General features: G+C 44.2%; 1 protein-coding gene across 1 annotated transcript in view; it reads left to right on the top strand.

Moving 5' to 3' along the window:
• Positions 1–24,376, top strand: part of Grp170 (hypoxia up-regulated Grp170 co-chaperone protein) — a 39,903-nt gene extending 15,527 nt beyond the window's left edge. The window contains exons 13-21 of the mRNA XM_089549241.1: positions 3,115–3,256; positions 6,870–6,992; positions 11,345–11,437; positions 12,690–12,838; positions 13,465–13,675; positions 13,950–14,162; positions 15,614–15,794; positions 19,555–19,641; positions 23,055–24,376. Of these exons, the coding sequence (XP_089405367.1) occupies positions 3,115–3,256; positions 6,870–6,992; positions 11,345–11,437; positions 12,690–12,838; positions 13,465–13,675; positions 13,950–14,162; positions 15,614–15,794; positions 19,555–19,641; positions 23,055–23,164 (1,309 nt within the window). The 3' untranslated portion in view covers positions 23,165–24,376. The remainder of the gene's footprint in view (positions 1–3,114; positions 3,257–6,869; positions 6,993–11,344; positions 11,438–12,689; positions 12,839–13,464; positions 13,676–13,949; positions 14,163–15,613; positions 15,795–19,554; positions 19,642–23,054) is intronic.
• The last annotated feature ends 1,842 nt before the right edge of the window (positions 24,377–26,218 follow it).

Raw genomic sequence — 26,218 nt, 5'->3', positions numbered from 1 at the left:
CACGGAAAGCTGGCACTGCTAAGTGCTAGAAAAATTGCTCTTGTTGCTTTCTTCGATATCTGCCTCTCTTTTTAGTGATGTTGAACTTGTGTGCTGCTGCTGCTCAGTTTTTTGACACCGTCACACGCATGATGATGGCTCACTTAAAAGCTGCCGAGAACATTTGCTCAAGTTCAGCAGACGTGACTTGCCGCACTGCTGAGTGACTGGGAGAAGTTTTGCTTTCGCAATGAAGGCATAGTCGTTGCAGTGATGGCGTGACTGAGTTCCGAGCTTATTTTCCTATCGGCCTTATCTGCGAATCTTTTGTGCGGCTGTCTTGATAACGGAGGGGTGTGCAATACCCTTTCGGTGCTACAGTGGTAGCAACTGCAATACTTCATGAAAACTCAGAAGGCAGCCGTTGGGCAAGGCTTTCCGCAGTAACATTTTTTTTTAGGAGTTAATTTAAGGTTTCAAGGTTTATTAAAACGAAAGACAAATGAGTTATAAATTTCATAAAAAAGTTAGTGCAGTAGGAGGTCTCAAAGTAAAACAGTCTGGGGACCTCCCATCAGGTATACATAAGTAAAGTGCACAAGTTTGGCAGAGGAGCTAAAACAAAAGTATAGAATCAAGTTAAAACCTGTCAGTATAATTTGCGGCAAAGAATAAGTTATACAATAGTTAGTGGGCATATTTTAACAAAAAAAAAAGGCATGAAACAGCAAAGCATAAGAGCATCAGAAAGAACACAAAAGACATCAGATAACAATGGGCAATGCATAAATACAGATGATGTAAAACAGAAGCGAAGGCAAAAAAAAATAACAGAAAAAGATATTCCAGATAAGTAACAGTATGACTGTTTGCTGTCATAGCGGGGAACAGAAGGTGAGATTAAGGCAACCTTATGTATGGCATGAGCTGAATGTGTTGATAAGAGATGTTTCTGTAGTAAAGTGTGGAAAGCGGGCTGCAAACGTGGGGATTGTTGGTGCTGTTCTCTCTTTTCTGTGCAGCAGCCAGTTTCGTTCCTTGTCTTGCCCATGATTCGTATAGTATTGGTTAACCATAGAGCTTGGAGAGTGTGATTTTGAAAATAAACAGATTGACTTGTAAGCGATTTCCTGTTTCATAGCAGTCTCTTGAAGGTTCTGCAGTAAGGTGGAAGTCCGGGTCGTTTTGTATGGTTGAATCCTGAAAAGGAGAAAAAAAAAGTAAAAAAAACTGCTAAAAGTTTGGATAAGTTTGGATGTAAGAAGACAGGATAAATACTAGCGCACAGTTGGGGTCTCATTGCGGAAAGCAACACCTCTAAATTAGTGGTGCACCTCAGTAGTGGTCAAATGTTATCTGTTTGTGTAGGAGCTGTCTGAAGTATACAGCGTGTCCCAACTAACTTGGACCAAGGTTTATAAAAAAACAAAGCATTCTTCAGAACTGATTTCGCGTGGATGTTGTTAGGGTTTATCTAAAGTTACAGTACCATTTTTTTCCTCCTCCTATTTGAATAATTCGTCGAGATAAATAAATTAACTTTTTAAATATAGCTTGAAACGTTCAGGCGTCAATAGAAAAGTTGCGGAGCTCCACAAATATTGTCCAACCCAGGCACTTCCAACGAGATTGACTTAGCGTGGCCATTTTTATTCGGGAAAAACGAAAGCCCGCGGAGTTTAAAAAATACCACGTGACAGCGCGCTCTGTGCGCCCGGATGCGCCTCGATTACAGCGCTCTCATCCGTGCTTTGTGAAAAACATCACCCGCTTGGCGCCTTTCGTGCTGCCCAAGACAGAGCTTTGCGTTGTGCTTGGTTCCAAGATAAGCGCCAGTGGGTTCGGGCGGCAATCGAAAGAAAGCGCGGCTCTTGTTTTGCAGCGTAATTCACACAACGTTATCAGGCTTGTTATATGCGTCTTTTCTTGTTGGGATCTTGCTCCCAAATTCAAACTCATGAGATTGTCATCGTTCCTCCACATGCATTCTGCTAACGTGAGAGCACAATTATTGCCACAGAAACGGGAGCAGCTCTTTCCAACTGCCGCCCGAACCCACTGGTGCTTATCTTGGAACCAAGCACAACGCGAAGCCCTGTCTTGGGCAGCACGAAAGGCGCCAAGCGGGTGATGTTTTTTACAAAGCACGGATGAGAGCGCTGTAATCGCGGCGCATCCGGGCGCACGGAGCGTGCTGTCACGTGGTGTTTTTTAGAATCTGCGGGCTTTCGTTTTTCCCGAATAAAAACGGCCACACTAAGTCAATCTCGTTGGAAGTGCCTGGGTTGGACAATATTTATGGAGCTCCACAACTTTCCTATTGACGCCTGAACGTTTCAACCTATATTTAAAAAGTTAATTTATTTATCTCGACCTATTATTCAAATTGGAGGAGCGAAAAAATTGTGCTGTAACTTTAGATAAACCCTAAAAACATCCACGCGATTTCAGTTCTGAAGAACGCTTAGTTTTTTTGTAAACCTTGGTCCAAGTTAGCTGGGACACCCTGTATGTAGTTGTGCACAAGTGTTTATTGTTCCTGCTTTTTATTTCGCTTGAGTTGCACGTATTCGAGGTGCAGTTTTCAGCAAATAGAACTCCATCCCTAACTCAGCTCCTGCCTTTGCCTGCTTGTCTGCTCGCGCTTCATCTTTCTGCAGTGCTTTCTTTTTTTCTTTTCAAATAATCTGCTGCAGTTCACCTTTCTTTTGAATTCAAGTACTGACTGGCCGCATTAAATACTTGTGGGCTTGAATGTATGGGGCAAGTTGCAGGAAGGTAGAGCGATAATTGTGGCTTGAACCGAATGCACATTATTGGCTTTGCATCTTAGCGTTTTAAATTGAGTACAACAGGAAACTGGGCTGCAAGACACACAAAGCTTTTGATTGCTAAGCATAAGGTGTTACTTCCCATGCATATTTTTGATGGGGAAGGGGCTTGAGCTGCGATCTAATGTTTGAAGCACACACAGTGTCTAGTTGTGCTTTTGCCGAGAGGTCGTAGCCAATAGTGGCATATTGTTTGTCACCAGTGTGTTGTGTCACGTATTTACCTAGTAATCTCCAGCCTTGGTGTGTGCACGATGCTTGACCTGCGATCCTCCTTGCTTACACTGCTTCTTCCTTTGTGCAGCAACTTTGGCTCATTCAACATCAGCACAGTGTCACTGACGGGAGTGGCCGCTGCCATACAGAAGCATGCGGAGCATGCCGAGCCCAGGGGCATCAAGGCCCACTTCAGGCTGGACGAGAGTGGCCTGCTGCACTTGGATGCAGTGAGTGCTTTGTGGCTCCGGTTCAGAACCGCGCCTGCTCTGGAGCTCGGGGGAAAAAGCTCGACCCAGTAGCAAGGCTTGCTCAGCAGTTCCTTCCAAGCAAAGTGTTGCGTTATTTCCAGGCCTTGATATTTTGTACATTATCAAAAACTGTGTACAGTTGGAGTCAGAACTTTACAGGCTTTTTGAATTGTAAATGAACAGCATTTTTTAATTTTTTTTGCTTGAATAGAAACGTGCTCACTGAAAATGGATATATGCTACCTGCACTCGTTGGTAGAGAACTGCAGTGTGTGTCTAACTGCTACGTGGCCAGGCTATCAAAAAAATTATATTTCCTCATAGAACTCTCTGTAAGCTTTTCACACCAGGGGTACTAATTACTAGTGTCAGCGGATCTATGTGCTGCTGAGGCTCTTTCCAGTTTTTGCATATACTAGCGATTGGTTCAGTATGGTGTGTTGAGGTTATAAATGTTAGCTTACTTGTGACGGGTGGGTCATTGTCCACTGATTTGAAATGCAGGCTGCTGGAGGTTTCGGCAATTTTGCTCAGATTTTTCCTTTTCTTTCTTTGCTTATGCCTGATTGGAGAGCCCTGGATCGCAGAAGCACGATTGTTTCTGGCCCTTTTTTTTTCAGACACGCATGTTTGGTGTGGGTAACGTTTTTGCTTGCTGTCATGTTTAGCTACTCGTCCTGCCTTGCATGCAACACTGTGCATTTAATCTTGATCACCTTCACTTGCTTGCTTGTGCTGTTCTGATGCCTATTCTACCCTGCTTGCTGCACTGATCTTGCATTTATTCTTGGCTTGCCTTTTATGTTTCCTCAAGCATACTGCATGCTGGATACCCGTAAGAGTGACTGTTTTTTGTGGCACAAATTGGCAACGCCAAAGGTGACTGGGATGATAAACTGGGACGAGCTTGATAGGGACACATAGAAGGCATGCCACAACAGAAGTGCACTGGCCTTCTTCTCACGCTTTCGCCATTCTTTCACGTACAGGTCAGTTACCTTTTTGAAAAGAAGGTTTCAATTCCTGGAGTGAAGCCAAAGGTTGTTAAGAGAGACCCGCCTGTTCCCAAGCCGGTAAATTACTTGCGTGTGCGTGTGTGAAAGGGCAGCAGCCACTGCAGGTGCACACCTGCCTCCCACAGGCACAGCAGCCAGTGCGGTCTGTCATGGACCATGGGATTTATTTAAGCATTTGTACTCTCAAGGCTAATAGAAAGCATTAGTGGGAAGAGGCTGAAGAGCCCCGAAAAAATACGAAGCAAAAATACTGCTGCAATTAACGATAATGTGAGCATCGAGACAGAACAATCAGCAGCAGCTAAAGAAACCGTATAGTACTAAGAAGGAAGTTTGCTTAGGAGGAGACGTGTAGTTAGTGTTTTGTGTTATATTACTAGTGCTTTGTGAATATGATCGATGTCTGTGGCTCTGACTAATGTGAAAAGCAGGTGGTTCCACTTTTGACAAGTTCTTGGAAAGAATGGAGAAAAGTGTTTGACTGTGTAGCGTGATGGTATGTTTACCTTCTAACGATGGTCAGTGTGTGTGGATGTATGCGATGCAGGTGTAATGTAGTGACACCTAAGTATGCAATTATAATAGATCTTGGGATGAAGGCAAATACAAAATAACTTTAAGGGAGTGAGAAAGGGAATAGAGCAAATAAAAATGATGCAGTATTTGAAGAGTTCATTCATTAGTAGCCCAGGTTGAACATGATAAAGCAACCAGTGGTGACTACTTATGTTAAACAACATTCGTTTGGTTCTGTGCCTTTAGTAACCACAGCTTCTCCTCAAAATCTTGCTGTGGCTCATTAGCCTTGACTGCTTTTGTTTTACAAAGGACAAGGTGCTGTCACGGGTAAATTACTTTTCTTGTTACCCTTGGACTCAATTTCTCGTACGACATTAAGTACACAGATGTTGAGGCAAGTTGCATGGCTTAGTGGCTGCACTATTATATAACGCATTACAGTCGATCCCGGATATATCGAACTCGAAGGGGATCGCGAAAAAGTTCGATATATCAATAATTCGAAATATAAAATATGCCTATTAGACGCTTATTTTAAAACTGCGCAAATCTCGGACAATTTCCCGGGATCGTAGCAAGTGGGAACTTACCGATTTACTCCTCTCAAGTCCACAAAAACGAAAGCACAACTCCACGATCAGCGCGCTTTATTTCGCAAGAAAAAAGTCAGTGAGCTTTGCTTGCCTCTTCCTCTGCACCATGCAGTTCATTAAGCTGTCCTCAAGCTTGTTGATAGTATCCAAATGAGAAAGTCCAGTGCCCTCCATTGCGCCACAACAGCGACGAATGACGCTGAATGCGGATGCAAGTACAGCCGCAGTGCATGGCGGCTGGGCCTCTTCGCACAATCTTCGTCACTGCTCGGGTCCGCTTCCTCGGTATCGATGATGTCAGCCACGATGTGAGCATCAGAAATTAGGTGTCTGCGGCCAGCAGGGTTTCCCTGTTCCCAGCTCCTTATGGCCATTCCCATTTCCTTTCACACCCCCCACAAAGTTCCCATCAGTGACTAAGAGCGCAGCTGTCCAAGGTCAGCGCCACGTGAACTCTTATTAGGAGAAGCCCATTTGCAGGAGCGCGCGCTAGTGGAAGAAGCCCACTTCCAGGGTGGCGAAGACTGGGAGAAGCGCACTTGCGGGGGCTCGGCATGGCACGGAGTTCGATATATCAAATATAGGGTGCACAGGAGTTCGATAAACGTAAACAAATTTCCTATACTTTTGCATGAGATTCCCAAGGGGATTCTACATCTGTTCGATATAGGCAATAATTCGATATATCCGGGTTCTATATATCCGGGATTGACTGTATTTTAATTTGTGCGATATCTGTCATGCTTGATGCCTTCCTGGGGTGGTTGCATGTGGTCTGCCTGTTGCTTTGCAAAATGCTGTTCACATCTGGTTTTTGTCTCGGCCCTTGGCAGCTGGCAGTTCTGGGGCTGATTTCATTGATTTGTTGGTGCTGAAGCTTTAGCACTTTACATGAAATTGTGGAATATTATTTTTTGCACTTTTTCTTCGATATTGGGAACAGGAGACTCATGGGTGTTTGATGTCTGACTTTCAACTGTACTACTTATTCCCCACCCCATCCAAGTCTTTTGGGCAGTCCTTTTCAAGGTTGAGTCCTTTTCAAGCTGACCTGGCACATAATGTCTGTGGCACCGAGAAGTATAATTACTCTCTTAACTGTCTACATGTCAGTGTCTTGCATTTAACCGCAATTTGCTGTGGGTTTTCGTAGCACATTGTAGTGTGCTGGTAAATGTGTAGCAATGCAAAAACATTTTTGCCCTGTTGACTGCTTTTATGTGTTATAGCCAGTTTTCTTTAATTCAAATGCATGGTGCTGCTATGTTGCAGTAGGGCTGATACTGTAGCCTAGTGGTTGGAGAAGGCAGATGCAGTTGCAAACCTGCATAGTGACCTAATCATGGCTGTCTCACAGTGTGATTTTGGAATTAGTTTCTTGGATGCATGGGGCTTTGGAAGTGCCGTCAGTGTGAGAATGTTGTTTCACTGCACTTTTACTGAAATCGGCTGTGTTGGCAACAGGCAGAGGCGACCTTCGAGAAAACTGTGGAGGAAGTTGTCCCAGCAGCTGAAGAGTCGACACTGTCCAGGCTGGGGAGCACCTTGGGGAAGCTGTTTTCTGGTGGCGGAGACGAGCCTGCTAAGGTGAACACTCTGACAGTTTTGTTGAAAGATTGCCACTTGTTTTGTGTGTGCTGCTAAGAATAAGTCCTCCTCATTGTCGCGATCAAAGTGCACTTTTTTGCTGAGTACTGCTGCCATGCTTTGCACCTGTCTGTTTGCTTATTTGCGATTGTTGGCTCATGATTTCAAAGAATTTTAACATACAGTGAACCGTGGTTAAACATTATGGTGGCAATGTGGGGGAGAATTGTTATTTTTCTGTCCCCTTTTGTGAAAAAGTTAATGATGACTTTGTTAACATGCGCTCTCATCAGGGAAGCTCTCAGTTGATGTGGTTGCCCCAATAATGAGAGGTCGCATACGTCTATGCGACAGCTGCAAAGCTACTTCCATATAAACTAGGGGTGTGCGAGTCAAATAATAGAAAATATTTCTTATTTGGTTCATATTTGATTTGAAGAGTGGGTATTTGGAAATTTCTGAATATTTGGCAGGGATTGAATACCACCTACTTTCATAAATTCGAATGTGGCAAAACCACAATATCTGGGCAAATTGTGCAAAGGTCGAGTGTCAGGAAAACAGTACTAGGGTGACTTTGTCACTTTCTTCTACTTCGTTTATCATGTGGACCGCTTGCATACGGATGCTCCCTAGGTTTGGACCTGATGTGAAATTCTGGAAATGGGATTTTCCACATATCACATGTGCTGAGAACAAGGTGGCTGACTATACCCACTTCAAGCGATCACAATGCGAAGGCGTATGGCTTTTTGTCTGATCCCTCCATAATGCATTGCATTACGCCAGCACCCATGCCACTTGTCCTGTCGCCTTCAGGACTTTTATGGGGGAGGGGTTTTTTTTTTTTTTTTTTTCCTGTGATCTCACCCCCACTGCTGTCTGTACATGCGCAGCATTGCTACAGTGATGTAGACACGGACTGTGGTCCTAAAGCCATTCGCGACGCTAGTGTGTGCTGCAAGTACCGTAAAAACCCGCGTATAATACAAGGTTTTTTTCCCATAATTAGCGTCCTAAATTTCCGCCTCGTACTATTTGCGGATCCGAACAAAAATTTTCGAAGTTGCTCGAAGTTTTGGTTTCGTTTTTGAGGCGTGGCTACGGCTTGGCTTCGCTATTGGCGCGTGGCTACGGCATGGCTTCGTTACTCTCGACAAACGACGTCACGACGTCGTTTCTTTGTTGATCCGTTGGGGGCGCCGGGGGGTCGCGGTGTGCCGTGCGCCTGTTGACAACGCACGTGCTCGCATGTAAGGCACGCTTTGTGAAGTGGATATTGTTTTAGAGAGCACGATGTCACGGTCTCGAAAATAGTACTCGGCTACTTTCAAGTAATTTTGGCTGCGGAGAACATCGGCAACGGTGCGGCCGGGAGGCAGTTTGGTGTCGTCGAAGGAAGCATTCGTGGATGGCCACAACAGAAAGAAGCCCTTTTCGCATGCAGCGGAACGCGACAAAGCTTTCGCGGCCGTTTGATGGTTGTGTAAACAAACCGTTCAAGGACGCAGTCAGGCGGTGCTACGCAGAGTGGATGCACTCAGGTGAGCCTGCAGTGACGCCAACCGGGCGGCTGAAGCGGGCTTAAGAAGTGCGGCATCTCGAACGCCCTCGATGGCACGGAAGATGAGTAGTACATTTGGGATGATTTGTCGGACAAAGAAATGTCCGAAGAAAGCGCTACTGAAGAACAAAGTAATTGAAGTGAAGTGCGGGATGCGATTTGAATAAATGTCTTCTATGAGCTTGTGTTACTCGTATTATATGCGGGTGAAACTTTTTTTCCCATTTCGCGTCTCTAAAACGTAGCCCCATATTATATTTGGGTTCGTATTATACGCGGGTTTTTACGGTACAAGTCACGTGCTTGAGTGTTCATGTCAAATTTGTGGACGGTTTTACTTGAGGATTTGCACCAAATTTGCGGGGGGCGGTGATGCAGCTATAGCCTGAGAAAGGTATTCAAGGACTCTGCTATAGTGTAGCAAGCTTTTGTTCGCTATCAGCACTGCTCCTTGCAGTGGTGGGTATCGTGTCAACGGATCTGAAGAAATTCTTTGAAGACATTTAATGGATTTAAAGAAGCCAGGAGACATCTGGACAGGATATGTACCATCTCGGGAGGCATATGTGGACCTCCAATGGGGCCTCTCCTCCGTACACATAACTTTCTGAACTGAGCGCTCTTACAGTTTGAAGTGTTCATGCAGGTGAATTATCAAGGCTGCATGTCTCATGGCATGGTGCTTTTGTCGTTGAGTCAATTTCTAAAGCACATGCTAAAATAAGGACATTGCATGCACCACTAGTGGCTTTGATGGTGTCATCTGACTGTGAAACAAGGATACTATTTCGGTGAAAAGAAATGCCAGCATGGAGCGCATGGCTTGCAGCACAATCAGCATAGCCTCGAACCGCTGGTCTGTTGTTCCTAGCACCACTTTGCCGATTAGCTTAGCGACAGCCAAAGCATATTGATAGTCAACACCAATCATCAGTTCGCACATGGGTGCATTTTGTGTTTTGCCTGCATCGAAACGTGGCTGCTAAGAGTGTGTGCGACACAGCTGCTTCCAGTACTCTAACAGCACCTACAAAGAAGTACTGATTATTCTCTAATGTTTCTGTTATGCAGTACGTGGTGCAAGGGGAGTGGCGGAGTGCTTGCTCTTCTCAAACAAATTCAAATTGAAACAGCACAAATGCGTGCACCCAGGCACTGAGAAGTGTGGAGGACTTTGCATAGGTTTTCGTCACTGCTGTTATGTTTGCAAAACCATCCATGCAATCCGGCAGTGCTCATCACCTACGTGCATATTCAGTCAACACTGCCATTGCAGCAGGCGACTCCAGTCTCTCAGCTTTCTTCCCCAACATTGCTCAAGTAGAATGCTCAAGCACGTGACTTGAAATTGCAGCGCACACTAGTAATGTCAACGCTTTCGAGGCTGAGGCACTGTGGGAAGCTGAAGACACGCCTAAGCCTCTCCGTCCCTATAGCAACGCTGTGCATGCTTATAGCGCAGTGTGGATGAGTTCAAGTGATAAAAACCTCTCCCCTTCTAGTGAGCTCCGCCATCACGTTTTGCCGTGTTGTTGACGCGTTACCGGCAGGACTAACAGTATTCTAAAAACTGTGTGATGGAGCTTTCCGCAAGGCTTCACCGCATTTTTGGCAGCATTTGATAACTTGACCTTTGATAATTTGGGAATTTCTGCCTGTCCCCTGAAATTTAAATTAATGAGTTCTTATATAGCTGTCATTAATCAGTCATATATAGGAGCCAATCATGCATAAATTTCATTTCGCACTCAGTTTGTATATGCTGTCATATGAAGCAGTGTACATTTCTTTGAAAGTTTTTTTTTGCATCCTGCTGGGTCAATCTAGTTGTGTTTAATTTTAGTTGCAAAGATGATGCACTATTTTGGAAATACACAAGGACAAACAGTGCTGATACATCTTTCTCTGAAATTTTTTTCGTGCTGACGAGATATTCGATTCAATATTCAAATGCATTTTTTCATCAGTATTGAAATTCAATTCGTATTCTAATATTTTAGTAGTAGCACACCCATACTGTAAACAAATTGCTCAGCTTTAAAGTATGACACGTGGGCATTGTTTTTTTTTTTTTTTTTGTAAACAACTTGTCTTGGTGTACTTGATTATGCTGAAAATGCCTGTAAGCAAGGCATTCACTTGGTAGTGAAGTTGCAGTCACAAGTGTTTTTTCTAGTGCAGTTATTCATGCAGTCAACGGTACCTTGCTCATATATTGTGCTGCCTCATTTGTTGCTTCTATCATTCCTGTTCAACGTTTTTTTTTAAGAATTATGGAAGATGCTCTGCAGAATGCTACACAAATTTTCTGGAGAGAATCTTTAATCTACTTGGAAAAATTTTAGAGTCATAAGAGTGGAGAATGCGTTACATTGGCTAGCCTCACCTATTCATTTCCATGATGATTAGAGCCTAGTTTACTTAGTTTGTTGGATTGCATGAAACATTCTCCCAGCTCCCAGAGTTGCTTGGTGCCGCTGGTAGTTGATGCCAGAACTCAAATTTGGCACTTGCATCAGCTGGCTTCCAGGAACCAATCACAGAAACCAGTCAGCCTCTGTTTTCTTTGGAGCATTTATGATTAAAAAGCGGCCCATTAGCTTTTTTTTCTCTTGCCATTTGATGTGCCTGGAGAATCTGATCTCAAGGTTGTCATTTTCACTCTCCACTTGCGTCAGCTAAGAAGAGAGTAATGGTGTCGTGCAAGTGCACCCATCTTCTGAAACCATGCATTCAGCAAATTGCCCTGTGTCTGTGCATGAAAACTTGGCCTGAACTTTCACTGCAGGACGAGGCTGCCCCAGAGGCCAGGGCAGACAATGCCAGCGCACAGGCGCAGAACACCACTGATACCAAGCAGGCCGGTGAGAACAAAACACAGGTGAGGAAACTTGCTCTTTTAAAAAACTGTGGCATTCGCAGTAGCCTTCTGTTATACCATCCTGGTTAATATAGGAGGAGGTGGTTTAACTCATGATTTTGATGCCTCTGGAGGGTAGTTTCATTTTCTCTAAAAATGTGACACTGAGATGTTGTCTCAATGGTGGTTAATATTTGGGATGCATGCAAAGAGGAAAAAAAAAAGCTGTAAACTCACTTTATTTGGTATGATGTCGCTGCTTTGCCTTTCAGCTGCCTTTGCAGAGCCTTGAGAATATATCCTTGCTTGTCTTGAGTGAATATGATCTGGGAGTATGTTGTATGGTCACAAATCTCTCTACTCATGTGTTCACCATGCGTGTGGTTTTTCTGCTTCTGCAGTTAATACATTGCAGTCCCCCTTCACGTCCGAATGTCTGAAAACTTGTACTCTCTACAAAAATTACAGCTAGTATAAAGCCTTAAGTGTATAACGAGTAATCAGCTCTAGGTGGCTCACAACGGCATGTTGGTTGGTGTACGACACCATGCGTGATTGCCACTGCCACTGTAGTGGCACTGAACTGTGGTGGAAGAATACCTATTCTTTCATCTATTCTTTCACCGTGCGCTGAACATACACAAATAGGCCTGTGAGTGGTGATTGGTCAGATTCGTGGCTGAGGGAAGTGAACTCTGCATCACGTTGTGGATTTAGTTCTCTGGTTCGAATTTGGTTGCCCTAGTTGGCCTTCTCTGGAGTGTGGAGATCCCCCCCCCCCTGCTTCCCGAGTGGGTGCATCTTCTTACTATGGAAGAGGGCATGTGGATTGGACTACACCAATGACAACGACACTGCGAAACCGATGGACATAGGCTAATACTGTTGTCACTGTAGTGTTGCGAATGAACAAGTGCTTGGCATTGGAGCAAAATGCAGCAATATGCGCTAAGATGGACAGAAGGGTAAGGAGAGAGCACTTGGTTTGAAAATTACTGTTTTCTGGAGGTAGGGGAGTGCAAAATGGTAGGGAGTCAGGGATAATAAACATCTGTGACATTTTCTCAAGGACAGTCTTTGTATAGTCCATGTCCACATGTATATATATAAGACTTCTTTGTATAGGTTGAAAAAAAAAAAACATGAAGTGCGAACTATTGCTGGGTTACTGTCTTCTGTATATGTGACATAGTGCTTATTTTTAACTGTGCTGTAGCTTGTGCATGTACCATTCAGTTGATCACAGTGTACAATATCATGCTTGCATGTTCAGGCTGAACAGAGAAGATCGGAGGGCGAGGCTGCTGCAAATGAAACCAAGACAACAAAGCTGGTCACGTTGAAGGAGCCGGTGACCATACGCTTGACTCTGGTGGACCGAGTGGAGTTCAGTGCCGAGCAGATCGCTGAATCCATCAAGAAGTAAGTGCACGAGTTGAACACTGATATTTCTTCCCGTTAAGTCATGCTGAAGGGAACATATGGTGAAACAGGACCTGAGCTTGTTTACAGTTGGAGAGTGATGACATCGTAATCATTCATCAGACTGCATTTGCTAGTATACATAGTTGCAATGTAATCGTGACTGTAAGGGAGGGGATGTTTTTGTGACTGGACAAAGCTGGTTTACACCCTCCTGTAATAGCGGCAACTTTTCAAGCATGAAATCTCGTGAAGTGAACCTTGTATGCTCAGTATTTTCTCCTTTGTTATTCAGGGCTCACTTGATTTTTATTTTTTTACATATTCAATATCTGTGTCAGTTGCACCTGTGTTTTTATTGCCACCAGGACTGGTGCGTGCGTTAAAAGGTCATTAGATTATTTTTTGTGTTGTTTTTACCTGGTGCTTTTGAACTGAACATTCAGGAAAAGCACTTAGAACAGCGCTAGTAGGGTACCACTGGTAAGTTTTGGTTAAAATGGCATAGGGGTCACACCGTGCTAAGCCCTTGTGAAACATATATGTTTCTATTAGTTGAATACATATAATCATCAGCAAGAGATGAAATAGTTATGGAGTTTCATTGAATTTTCACTTCTGCACAGGCTTTCTGACTTGGACAGCAAGGACAGGGCGAAGCTTGCCAGGGATCATGCCAGGAATGCCTTGGAGTCATTCCTGCATGAGACCAAGGATAAGATGTATAGTGAAGAATACGAGAAGGCCTCCACCGAAGAACATCGACAGAACATTCTCGCCGTGCTGACTGAGAGCTCTGACTGGCTTGAATATGAGTCGGACAATGCAGAGACCAAGGCAAGAACCTATTTACTCTGTGGAAACTTAATCGTTGGTGTGCATGCATGCATTGTCAAGGGCATTGTAACAGTTATAAAGTGAGGTGTTGGTTGTGGAAAGCCAGAGAGATCTGTAGGTTTTCTTTTTGGGGGGGGGGCATTGGGCTGGAAAGTTTAATATTTTTCATCTATGCTTAACCTTTTTCAAAAGATAAAAGAGCGGGGGGTCTTGCTCGGTATAATGGGACTCCTGGGTTTGTGTTAATATGGTGTGCACGTCTCGCTCTTTCTAGATCTTCAAGGAGAAGCTGTCCAATCTGACGAGGCTCGTCAAGGACCTGTTTGACCGAGTGCAGGAACACCGTGAGCGACCAGGTGCCCTGGTTGCTCTGAACAACATGGTGAATGCCAGCGAGGTTTACCTGTCTGCCATCACTGGCCTGCAGGACCAGGTCTTTACAGCCGTGGAGATAGAAACACTGTCAAGGATCATCAATGAGACCAAGGTGAGCTGTGGTCAGTGTGAGCCGTGGTCAGTGTGAGCCGTGGTCAGTGTGAGCTGTGGTCAGTGTGAGCCGTGGTCAGTGTGAGCCGTGGTCAGTGTGAGCCGTGGTCAGTGTGAGCCGTGGTCAGTGTGAGCCGTGGTCAGTGTGAGCCGTGGTCAGTGTGAGCCGTGGTCAGTGTGAGCCGTGGTCAGTGTGAGCCGTGGTCCGCAAGGTGCCATGGTCAGCATGGAGCCATATCGTTGCTATCAGTTCATGTAGTCAGAAGTTGGGATTCTGCACTTAATTGTGTAACTAAACAAGGTTAATATTGTTTTTATACAATGCCTGAAGTAAGATAAAGTAAGATAGAAGTAAGACTCTTTTTTTTTTTGGAACACTGGATGTCTTTCACTGATCTGCTGTATTTGCTTCAGCTTTGCTGTGACTTGACTTGACCTTCTGCCAAGGGCAGATTTATGGAGTTTAGAAGAGCAAGTTGCTGGGCTAGTTGGTGCTGTTGCATCGTGGTGGAGCAGCGCAAAGGACGGGACACAAGAAACAAGGAAAGACGTACACAGGCGCTGCTGGGCTAGTTGGTGCTGTTGCATCGTGGTGGAGCAGCGCAAAGGACGGGACACAAGAAACAAGGAAAGACGTACACAGGCGCTGTGTACGTCTTTCCTTGTTTCTTGTGTCCCGTCCTTTGCGCTGCTCCACCACGATGCAGATTTATGGGCCTCTCTTGGAGGTGGAGGGGGTTACCATTTGAACCATAAATAGTATTTCTTGGACTTTTTGTTTCGCCAAAAAAAAAAAAGTGTTTAGCATGGTTTTCCGACTTAAAATTTCTTGTTTGGTTGTTGCCACACCACCCTTTTACCTTTATTAAATCCATGCTTTCTGCACTCTTTTTCACTCTCCTGTGACTCTTTACTAGTGGGTGGAAAATCTCCGGTCTTTTGTGTTGGTGACAGCAAGTACGGAAGTCTTTGTAGTGTAATGCTATGCGAACGAACTTAGGCAAGCTGTATGTGATGTCATCAGTGCACATTTATTAGAGCAGCACACCAGTGCTTCTGCTCCTTTACAGTTGAACCACATTGCAGATCTAGTCCCTATCCCTATTCCCCTGGTAGCTGGACCCTAAACCAGGCAGAACATGTTGCTGCACTATGTGCAGAGAAGTGCTGATCAATTGAGGTTTTCTGTGAAGCTTGGTTTAGTTTGGTTAACTTTGCCACTCAGAATTTGAGAAATAATGCTCCCTCTGAAATACTTCAAGCTTAAGACACTGGAGGCTGCAGAGTTGTTGATCGCGAACACGAATTGCATATGATAGCATGCGAAGAACTTGGCCGAGCCTCTTGCTGTATTGAAGCACAAAGTGTTCTCAGCAGAGAATGCGCGCATGTTTTCTCGCATGGTGTCATGTGGTAGGGTGCTGTTTGGCCTGACTTTTCTTCTGTGCACAGGATTGGCAAGCTGAGCAAGTGGCACTGCAAGAGCAGACACCGCTGCACGAGACACCCAAGTTAACCCTACGGATGATCTTTGACAAGATCCAGCTCTTGGATCGCGAGACCAAGTACCTACTCAATAAGGCCCAGCGTGCTCCACCTCCAAAGCCCACAACCAAGAAGCCCGAAACGCCTGGTAAGGCATTAGTTATTGGCGACCGTGAACTTTTGGCCTCTGCTCACCTAATTGAAGAGTGGTAAAGATTGCTGTTTCAAACATTTAGCTTATGCGCTCTGTACATCATGTTGACTACGACCTGGGAAATACCCTGCTAGACTCTCAGTCAGATCCTGTCAAACAAAAAAGGACGGAAATTTGTCAGAGATGATCCTTTATCCACCATGCTTTTTTTCTCTTTGCATTGCTATTGGCACCTGTGATGAATTACTCTCTCAAGAGATTCTTTAAGGCTATGGCGTTAAGGAGCGCATGTCTCGGAGAGTCCGGCGGCGCTGACCGTGAGCACAAAATCCAAGAAAAACCCTCGTAGAAGCAACGTAGGAGGCAGGTGGGCCACCTAGGTCACGTGACCTTGAGCAAACTGCCCACCATGGCAGGTGGTAGTTAAATTAATAATTGGTTGCTAGACGTTGCTCAGCGAGAGCAACCTGGCTCTCGCTATACTCAGCGGTGGCAGCACCTGCCATCGCAGGGCAGTGGCGCATCGCTTAACCGCCTCACGACTTTGCCAGGAGTGGCATGAGGACTCCCAGGGATCTGTGATTTTTAAGTAGAGAATAACTGCTTATATGGGCATTAACCCATTAACGATATCGCGTCATGCCCTTAAGGCGGATCTTGAGTGTCCCCTCCAATTTTTGTTACTCAGGTGCTCATTCAACCCTTTTCATGTTTGTGGCCAGTGCAGTGAAACCTAGTTGATACGGTTAAAAATAATATTGCAGAGAAGAAAATTATCGGCAAAACTTAGGGTACAATTCGCCCAAGTTTGAAAATGTAACTGTTGAATGAGGTGCCAGGGCATTTATTGACAGTTTCACTCTATAAAAATGTTGATTACCATTCCTTGGCACAGGGTCTGAACAGTTCCTTTTCTAGTGCTCATGTAATTCAGTGCACGTTTGCGCTGTCTTAGTGCGAAATGAATTTCGTAACACATTCGGTCTGTCAACGGCAATGGCAGAAGTAGGCAAAATCTTTTTCGTCATTTTCGGATGCTTCACCCCTCACATCTAAGCATGGCAGACAAGCTGCCGCGTCTGCTTACTGTCACAGCATTCTAGTTTTTTATGCTGAGTTTCCCAGACCTGGCCCGCTTGTATGTAAGTGCATCGCTGTAGTTCTGAAATGCTTCGCCCCTTGTAACCTTGGGCACTGCGAAGAAACCGCTATGTTTCTCCTCTTGGTGTTGTGTCCCTGCCGAAACGACTGTTGTACGTTAGCTTGGTGTTGTGTCCCTGTCGAAACGACTGTGGTACGTTAGCTCACCGTTGCATTTTTTTTTGTGTGTGTGTGTGCTTCACCCCCTTGCACTTAGGCACGCAGAGAAGCCACCACGGTGGGTGATTGCTGTTGCATTTCAGCTTATCATGTCCCGTCCCCTCATGTTTGGCCCACTTTATGTTTGTACATGTGCGGTTGGTTGCTAAACGTATTATACGAACAGAATTTATCGAAATGCTAAACTTAGCGGCCGGGAAATGGTGTTTTCTGGGAACATATTAACGGGGAGAAAAATAGTGTAACTCTATGGAACATTTTCAATGCCCGCGGTTTTGAGTGTTTTACTGTATGTGTTTGTAGCACTGTGCACTGCACTATTCCCAGAATGACAGATTATTCATTTTTCTTGACATTGTGACAGGTCTTTTCGAGGCAGGATGACTTTTATATGAGAATGTGGGAAAATTACATTTATTGAGTTTGAAGGTCTGCTGGAATGGAGGCGCTGACAGCTGCTTTTCTTTACAACTTGGGCGCTTTAAAGGTTGCTTATTGCAGACTGTGGGAGGGCGTGTGCCTTGTGTGCAAAAGTTATTGGGCTTGAATGCTGCCAGTTTTTCTAGTGAACACAAGAAAGCCCTTAAAAAAAAAAAAAGCGTACTACAGAAATCTGTCTGACAGAGGGATGGACTCAGCAGAACAGCAGAAAAAAATCTACTACTTGAAGGCTGCTGCTTGAGCCCTGACACATCCAACTCATGCAGGGGAATTCTAATCATTCTCTCTCCATATTTTTCGTCAAGTTTTTTTCTTTAAAATAATGCTGAAGGCATTAATGAACATGCATCACCACTTTGAATTCTCTCATGCCAGGTAAATAACTTAAGGGGGGACACTGGTCTTTGAGACCAAAAAATGACCAAAAAATCTGTTTTCAAAAAGTGACATTTGTGGAATCTCCAGCTACTATTTTCCAACTATACCAATTTTTTGTTTCAAAAAATAAGCACTTTGACCACAATGTTAAATTCAGATCATCGCGTGAGCTGAATTTATGCAGGAGCAGATAATTTAATGGCATGAAAAATTTTGGACATCTGGCTGTCTTAGTATGTCGATATCTCAACATCTAGGACAGATAGAGATGTCATACTCTTTGCTAAGGGAAGCTGAAGGCAGAGTGTGTGCAATAACCGAAGCAGATTTGTTCAATCGCACTTCAAAAATCTATAATTTCGTGAAGTTTATCGATGCATTAAATTCACGCCATGATGATTGATATTCCAAGTGCTGTAAAATTACTAATGAGGGTAAAATGGAAAAATGGTTTTTGATTATTGCACTCTTTAATCATCATACTATGTAGCCATGGATTAAAAATGATTTTTTATTGAGCAGTTTTTTTTGCACTGAGGTACTAATGAATGGCTAAGTAAGATTAATTATCTTGGGAACAGACTAATTAATGAGAAAGGTAATTTCATTGTTGAAATCAGTATAAAAGACTGAGCAAGGTGGTACAGTTTCATTAGGATTGGACTAAAAATAAGGAAAATAGGTCTAAGACCAGTGTCCCCCCATAAGTTTCTTCTCCCTCGTAGTTTGAGATTATGCAAGACATACAAGGGCTGCAATGTAAGTGGCTGTTTGTCGACTCGCTACTGTCCCTGTTTCTGGGGCAGGCTGGCATAAGAGTTTAAGCGAATTGAAATGGTTAAGCTGTGACTGCATTGAAGTTATTGCATGCCTCGCATGATCTCAAACCTACTTGTGACGTCACGGAAACCTGTCACCTACTGAAACGGGAATTGAAACTGCACAGGAGAAGAAATTTGGTCATGAATGATTTGTTGGGCGTGGGTGAATTTTATGCTGTGATCCATGTTTACTAATGTCTTGCCCATCATTCCAAAGAAAGAATATGCAATGAAAAATTTGGTGCCTCCGCCCCTTCAATATCACTAACCAGGCTATCGAAATGATATATGTCATGCATATATTTTAAATCCAGCTACACTTCAACCATCACACTCCTTATGAGGGAGCGGAGAAGACCATATTGGGTTTGCTCTGAGAATCTTTATACTTAATGTTATTCATCTGTTTATTACGAACGCTCTTGCCTAGTGTCTCCACCTCACAGCTTCTCAGGCAAAACTCTTTCATCAGTGTGCAAGTGATATGTCTTGCTCCTTACATACTGAAGTCTGTCATGCATGGTGGCCTTTCTAGATACAATAGTAGTTCCATAATGGGAGAAAACCTACTCTGTATGTAGGAAGTACAAGGTTTGAATCAAGGTGCTGTTGGCAATCCACTGGTTAGTGTTTTCATAAATTAAGGGTTCCCCAGTCTAGTGCTCAGTTATTCAGGGGTGAAACAAGTATAAAAAGGTGCTGCCTGCTCTCTGAAGCGAAACTGTAATGTATCTCTCCGCATGATTTTGTTGATAACGAATTTTAATGATTTCTTTTGTCTTGGTCTCTTCCAGACACCAGTAAAGAGGCAGCAGATGAAGAGGTTGTGCCGGATGTTGACATACCCGAAGGACCTGTACCTGTGGAACCGCCAGTAACAGGTCAGTCTTTTATCGTTTGCTTGCAGCAACACAACCATAAATTCTTTTTGCAGGGGTTGGGGGCTTAACATCTCTCTAGCTTTTAGAGGAAAGCTTTGGGAAGAGAGTGTGTTATCCATTCACCTTCAACTAAATAGTTTAACTCCCAGATGTCTGCTATATCATATATGTACTGGTCATAGATGTGCCTGGTATTATAGATGTACTGATATGCAGTTTTTTTTGTTGTTTTTTTCGTTATGGGTTAAGCTATACACATCTCATTTCATACTCTACTGGCTACACTGGCAAAACTGGTATGCCTATTGTATAGTTTACTACTTGTTTCTAGTGAAGAACTTGAAACTTGTTGGCTGATTGGCTACTTGGGCCTGCACCCAGCTGGCTGAGGTTATGCAGAAACATGGAGTTCTCCCCTTTGCGGTGTACAAAGGGTGCAAGGACAGTTTATTGACTCACTGATTGGTGCAAAAAAAATTACATTAAGTTAGAAAAAGGGGTTAGTTTCCTCACTGCGTAGGGTATTGTTGTGACTCCTAAGTTCTGGCCAGAAGAATTCTTAAGAAAGGAAATTGATTCAGTGTAGCAAGCTCGTGCCCTGCTTAACGCTAGCCTGCCCTTGAAAATGAAAGTGAGGAGCAGAGGATGGAGATGCTTGCATGTATTTGTAGTACCACCAATAACCATTGCCACCAGTAGCAATTGGTGATTAGCAGTGTGCCACACATGGAGTGCGTGGAGCTCTCATTGCCTGGCAGATTTTGCTGGGGACACTGTGTGCCTGTCTTGGCATTGCAGCAGTCGCAGTGCCAATGTTCAGGGAGTTGATAGAGTGTGTTCGATTTCTTTCTGCATCAATTCTGCTGACTCCACCTTACTTTGCAAGAGCTGTTGTTGGTTGAGGCAACTGCCACATTCATTGGAGCACTACTGGTCTGGTGGTCGTACTGACTGCTGACGTCACTGCTTCCTTAGAGCTTGTTTGATTGCTGTGACGTCCTCGAAGAATTAGTTAACTTCCGCGCACCAGGCCAATGAACAGCTTCTCTTTGAAGCTGTACATCAGATATAGGAAAACCTCGTTAATTCGGACTTCAAGAGAGTGTAAAAAGCGTCCGAATCATCTGAATGTCGAATTATCGAATGGCCCCTCAAAACTGCCAAAAACCATTTGCGTGAAAGTAATATATTTATTTGATGGGAACCTGGGCAATTGTTATCTCATTTTAACACGAAAACTGCTGGACAACAGCGATTTCTCGCAGTTCCGTCAAATGTTTTAATTGCGCGTGCTATCAGGGGTGGCAGAAGCAGAACTGCTCCATAGCTATAAGGGTCCCTGCGGCTACTTTCGGTGTCCGAAACTATAGCACTGGAGCTTCTTCACATATGGAGTTGCAGGTGAGGAGGCCTCATTGCACAGGCGGCGAACAGCAGATAACAAGCGCGGAGTTTCGCCGCTCTCTAAGAACGAAAATATGACTAGGATGGAAGCAAGGGAAGCATGCATTGGCACCAGAGCGGCAAGAAGACTTTGAAAAACAAGCAAAAAAAAGTCAGCAACAAAGTTGTCGTACCAAATGGTGTGTGGCTTGGCTGACTAGCTGATATGCACTGCAGCTAGCCATTGTTGCTGCGAGCTAGCGGTGCAGTTTCAGGAACGAAACTACACGGCTGGACTCTCTTTCAGCCCATTGATGGGAACCTGCCAACTGTCAACACACCCGCCTTTGCACGCACATCTGAGGGGCGTGGGAGACAATGTAATGATGTAATATGCTGTTCAGGCCTATGGACGAATGTGTGGACGATCGTCTCTTGAACATGTCATATCTCACTCGACATGGCGCCCCTCTGGGGGCCCGTCTTAATTAACCGATGTGAGCCCCGCAGTGTCCGAATAAACAAGCTTCTGACTTCATAGACTTGCATGGGCATTTGGTGGGACTCCGGTGGCGGTCCGAATTGTCGGAATTCCTGAATTAATGAGGCTTTACTGTACCATTGTTTCTTTGTTTAGGTCATATTGGGATATGTATGTTGGAAGGGGCAAGTGATCTCACCAAATGTGGCCCTTAGTTAGGCTTCTGATTATGTATTTCAAGCCGGAACTTTGCCCAGTTCTGTCTCACGATGTTCATGAATATGTCCAGAGGCTTTCACAAAAAACTGCTGTATATTGTTAAGGTGGCCTGGTGGCTTTGAAACCACGTTCAGGCACTGTCTTGAAGAGCATAGTGCATGTACAGGAGCTTATAGCCTCTGCTCCACTGGTTGAACTTCAGAAACAGTTGGACTTGAGAAACAGTTGGACTTGAGGATTGGGTGAACTTGACAATTGGCTGGACTGGTCTAGCCAGTCTTCCGTATCTTCAAAACTGTCACCACGAAAGCTGTCCATTACCTTTAAGCTCTGAAGAGCCACCTGTGAAGTGCTGGCATGTGGTGTAGCTTCAGTAACGGGGCCTCTGGAAGCGCTGTCATGCAGCAGGCTGTACCATGGGGCCTAGCAAGAGGCACCTGATATAATGCACAGAACTATCAAAGGTCACAGGATTAGTTCTGTGCCACCCAGAGGAGTCAAGAGCATACCCGGTACTTCCATGAGTGTCAGGACTCGCTACAGCTCTAACCCGAAAAATGCTATGAGGGCAACTCCATTAGGCTTTTTTTTTTAAAATTGAATTCCATAGCTGGGTCTTTTGTCCTATAGCTCTGCCAAACAGCATCGTTTGGTAATATATTCACGTGTCGTCTTCTTTACGTCATACCATTAATAAAGTTCAGTGTACATACAGTCAGCTGTATTTATGCACTATATAATTTGTAAATTTACTACTGAACATAAACCTGATGAACGATTGGCGAGTTGCAGGTTTTCCCACTCATTGAACATAAACCTGATGAACGATTGGCGAGTTGCAGGTTTTCCCACTCAATTTAAATCACGTGCCAGTTAAAATAGTCATGGAATGAGCCAATTTAATCGGTGCGGTTCAGCATTCATTCCAAGTGCCATACTGTCAGTGTACATATCTAATATGAACGCCGCAATGAATAATAAAGGTATCAACCAGTTTAATCTGAGCGCCAGTGCCAGCATTTTTAATACAGTCACCAACCAATTTGATCCATTTGTGACATCAGTCCACATTGCTCAAATGCGCAGTGCTTGTGCACTGCGTGTGTGACACTGTTGCATTTCCTCTTTAGCCCTGGTAAGAAAAATGGTTCCTTTTCTTGTGTTGAATAATTCGATATCTTAATTGCAAATGATTTAATTGTTTACAATTTAACATAAATGATTATGCAAGGGCTCTGTGTTTCATGGAAGTATTCTTCCTGTTTTCAATAGATAAGATTATTTTTGTTGCATAGGCAGTGAATTTATTTTTGGTTTGTTGCTTTTGCAGAAGCTGAAGGTACCATCCCCTTGGAGCCGATTATGGAGCCTGTGGAGCCTGCGGAACCTGTGCAGCCAACACCTGAGCAAACCGAGGAAGGCGAACACACTGAACTCTAATTGATCACAGCATTTCCTTATTTATGGACTTGTCACTCACTGTTCAGGGCACAAAAAGCAGTCTGGAAGAGACTATTGGGAAGGGTGTTATTTTCCCCTTTGCAGGAGCCACATTGTTTTGTACATATAAGGCCCAAGCTATCCTTTTTATTTAATGAATATGGGGTGTAGGACTGGCTATATACACACAGAAGGGTGCATTAGCAGAGTGTTTCCATGAAACAGTCTGCGTCCTGGTTCCTGTTTGCTCTTAAGTGCTTCTTGTTTGGTGTGTCAGAACATCAGCTATGAGGATGTGGAGCTCTGTTAAGTTTTTTTTTTGCGTTGTTGATGGTGTTAGTGACAGTTGCCACCAGCAAAAAGATGTCCATTGTAATAGGTGTAGCATTGAATTTGCTGGAAGTCGCTTCATTGGCTGCATCAATCAAACTGTAAGGGAACATGCTGGTTGAATTGTTAGGCAGCACCATGGTTCTCTGGGCCAGGGACCCAAGAAGAAGTTGGCCAGCAGGGTTCCAGAAAAACTTGATATGCCGGTGGCCGCTGTTTTATAAAAAGTATGTAATATAGTAGAAGGTGATGAACTAGTATATCATTTGATGATGTATAATTAGTGATGCTTGAGTAATCTGAAGTTTTTGAGGTCTTTGTATGTTGTACATGCACTAAACTCGTCCACGTGGCAGGCTTTGCCAAACATTCTAGGAATGTGACTGAAATGGCTCTTGTTTAATTTTTATATGCACATTTTTCCTCATTCCGGTGTTCTGTCCTTGAAAACTCGTCTCACACACTTCAGCGTTTCCACTTTTGTGCTCATGCTGGTGGCTACTGTTCCAATTCCTTTACAGTAACTTTGTTAGGATCAGGTTATTAAATTTGGCAGCCATGATGTGTGATATCTGACCATGCCACTTGTATAACGTGAAACGCAGAATGCATAGTGGCAGATATTAGAGATGTGTTACCTATCACGAGTGCATGTACAAAGAGCTTTCTGGAATTCCATCAGCACGTTGCCATGTGCTGGTCTTTCACAGGCCCCCACAAGTGTGTGCAAGTTGACTGTAAGACTGTTCCGAGTGAATGACGGCCAGATTCAGAGTGCTTATTGCAGTGTATTTTTTGCATGTTGGTTCTCTACACCATGTACATACTGCCAGATAAATGTCCCATTTGCAAATAAAAGTTGTGGTCTTGTGGTCACCCCTACTTGTTGTGTTCTCTTTTTTCGCTTTTTGCTGTAAGAAATTTATGCTTCACTGCATTTTTGTGAAGCTGTCATTTCTCTGATATATGTGACGCAAGGTTTTGCTTTTATGACATGTAATAATTAGGTTAGGTTATATATATTTTTTTTCGAAGTGACTAAAAATATGCTAGCTCCTGGTTACCGTAACAGCTATGCAATATAATGGTCATCACTCCAAACTCATTACACTACCATTACAGCAATGTAATCGCTACATTCGTGGCTGCACAAAACTGCTTGCGGGTAGTGGCCGCTGATCCAAATCATGAGAGGGAAATAACTCTAGGAATAAGAATGGGGTGGAGTGCATATGACAGGTTCTCTCAGATCATGAATGGCAGCTTGCTAATATCCCTCAAGAGAAACTTGTACAACAGATGTATCTTAATGGTACCTGTGGGGCAGAAACGTGGAGGCTAACGAAAAGGGTTCAGCTTAAGGACAACGCAGCGAGCTATGGAAAGAAGAGTGATAGGTGTAGCTGTACGAGAGCGGGTGAGGGAACAAACCCGTGTTAATGACATCCTGGTCGAAATCGAGGAAGAAATGGGCTTGGGCAGGGCATGTATTGCGAAGGCAAAATAACTGCCGTTAAAGGTAACGGAGTGGATTCCAAGAGAAGGCGAGCGTGGGAGGGGGCGACAGAAAGTTCCACCCCTGCTACACGGGCGTTTCGAACGCCTTCCAACCGAATGTCTTTCGGCTCGATTGCCGAACTTGTGCTGCTGCACAGTTTTTCAACGACATTCGGTTCAGATGACATTCAAGTCGACGGAGCTCTGCGGAGGTATTCCAGATTTTGGAATGCCTTTGAAATGCAAACACAGCCTGAACCGATCAATAGTCGCTGCCGTCACTTCTCCCCGCCCACAGCCACGCGACTGCTTTCAGCTCTGTGCTGTTCGTTTCGATACCTGCTGCTTGCTTTTTTCTGCAGTTTGTTTAACAAATAGCTCATGTTCTGTCTAAGTGAGTGCTTGAAGATAATAGTAAACCAATGAACATTTACCACTTGAGCGTGAAATTTCCCCACGAGTGCACTGATGAGGACGACTGCACTCAATACTGTTGTTTACATCGCTGCGTACGAACAGCTAGTGCTTGCTTTCATGACATAAAAGCAATTTGTGCTTTAGTTCTATTAAATAATCTCTTCTCTTTTGTACCAGTTGTACCCGTTCTTGTTTACGCAGTGCGACAATCTGTGCGAAGCGCCAATGCAATCGCTCGCCTGAGAACATTTGACAGCCGGGTTTTTGACATCGCATAGGACCGGCGCTTCTCAGTAATTGTCTCGGCTCCCTCCGACGTGACCAGTACTTTATTTTAAACTACTCTCTCCAGAAGTATGTTTGGCGACCATTCGCGTTAACTGAAACGGCCTAACTTGTTATCCACAAGCTAGCAACGGCGATGACTGCTGCTTGCCGTAAAGCTCTGCTCGGCAGTCTGGTTCCCACCGGCACTTCCTGTTTGCGCGCCCTGCAATGTAAGCAGTAGTTGATTTCAGGTCACTGTTATCAAAACTACACTCTTCGGACGTTTGCATTTACTAAATCTAGCGAATTCGCTCTTCACAACCGCTGCAATCACAGACCGAACCCTGCAGACTCGCTAGGCCTAGTTGTCACGGACGGGAAGGACAGATTAATTTAGTGAGCACTTATTGCTGGCGAGTGTTCAAGTGTGCGCATGTGAAATATATAGATGTTAGTTTCACTTATTTCCAATTTTGATAATGCAGAAGCGCAAATATATTCACACTGTCGCCTCATCAGCATGTTTTCACTCAGCCGAGGATG

Source organism: Amblyomma mixtum, chromosome 6 (genome assembly GCF_055824585.1).
Source record: "Amblyomma mixtum isolate Tamu chromosome 6, ASM5582458v1, whole genome shotgun sequence".
NCBI lineage: Eukaryota > Metazoa > Arthropoda > Arachnida > Ixodida > Ixodidae > Amblyomma > Amblyomma mixtum.
This window is presented reverse-complemented; position numbering and strand designations above follow the sequence as displayed.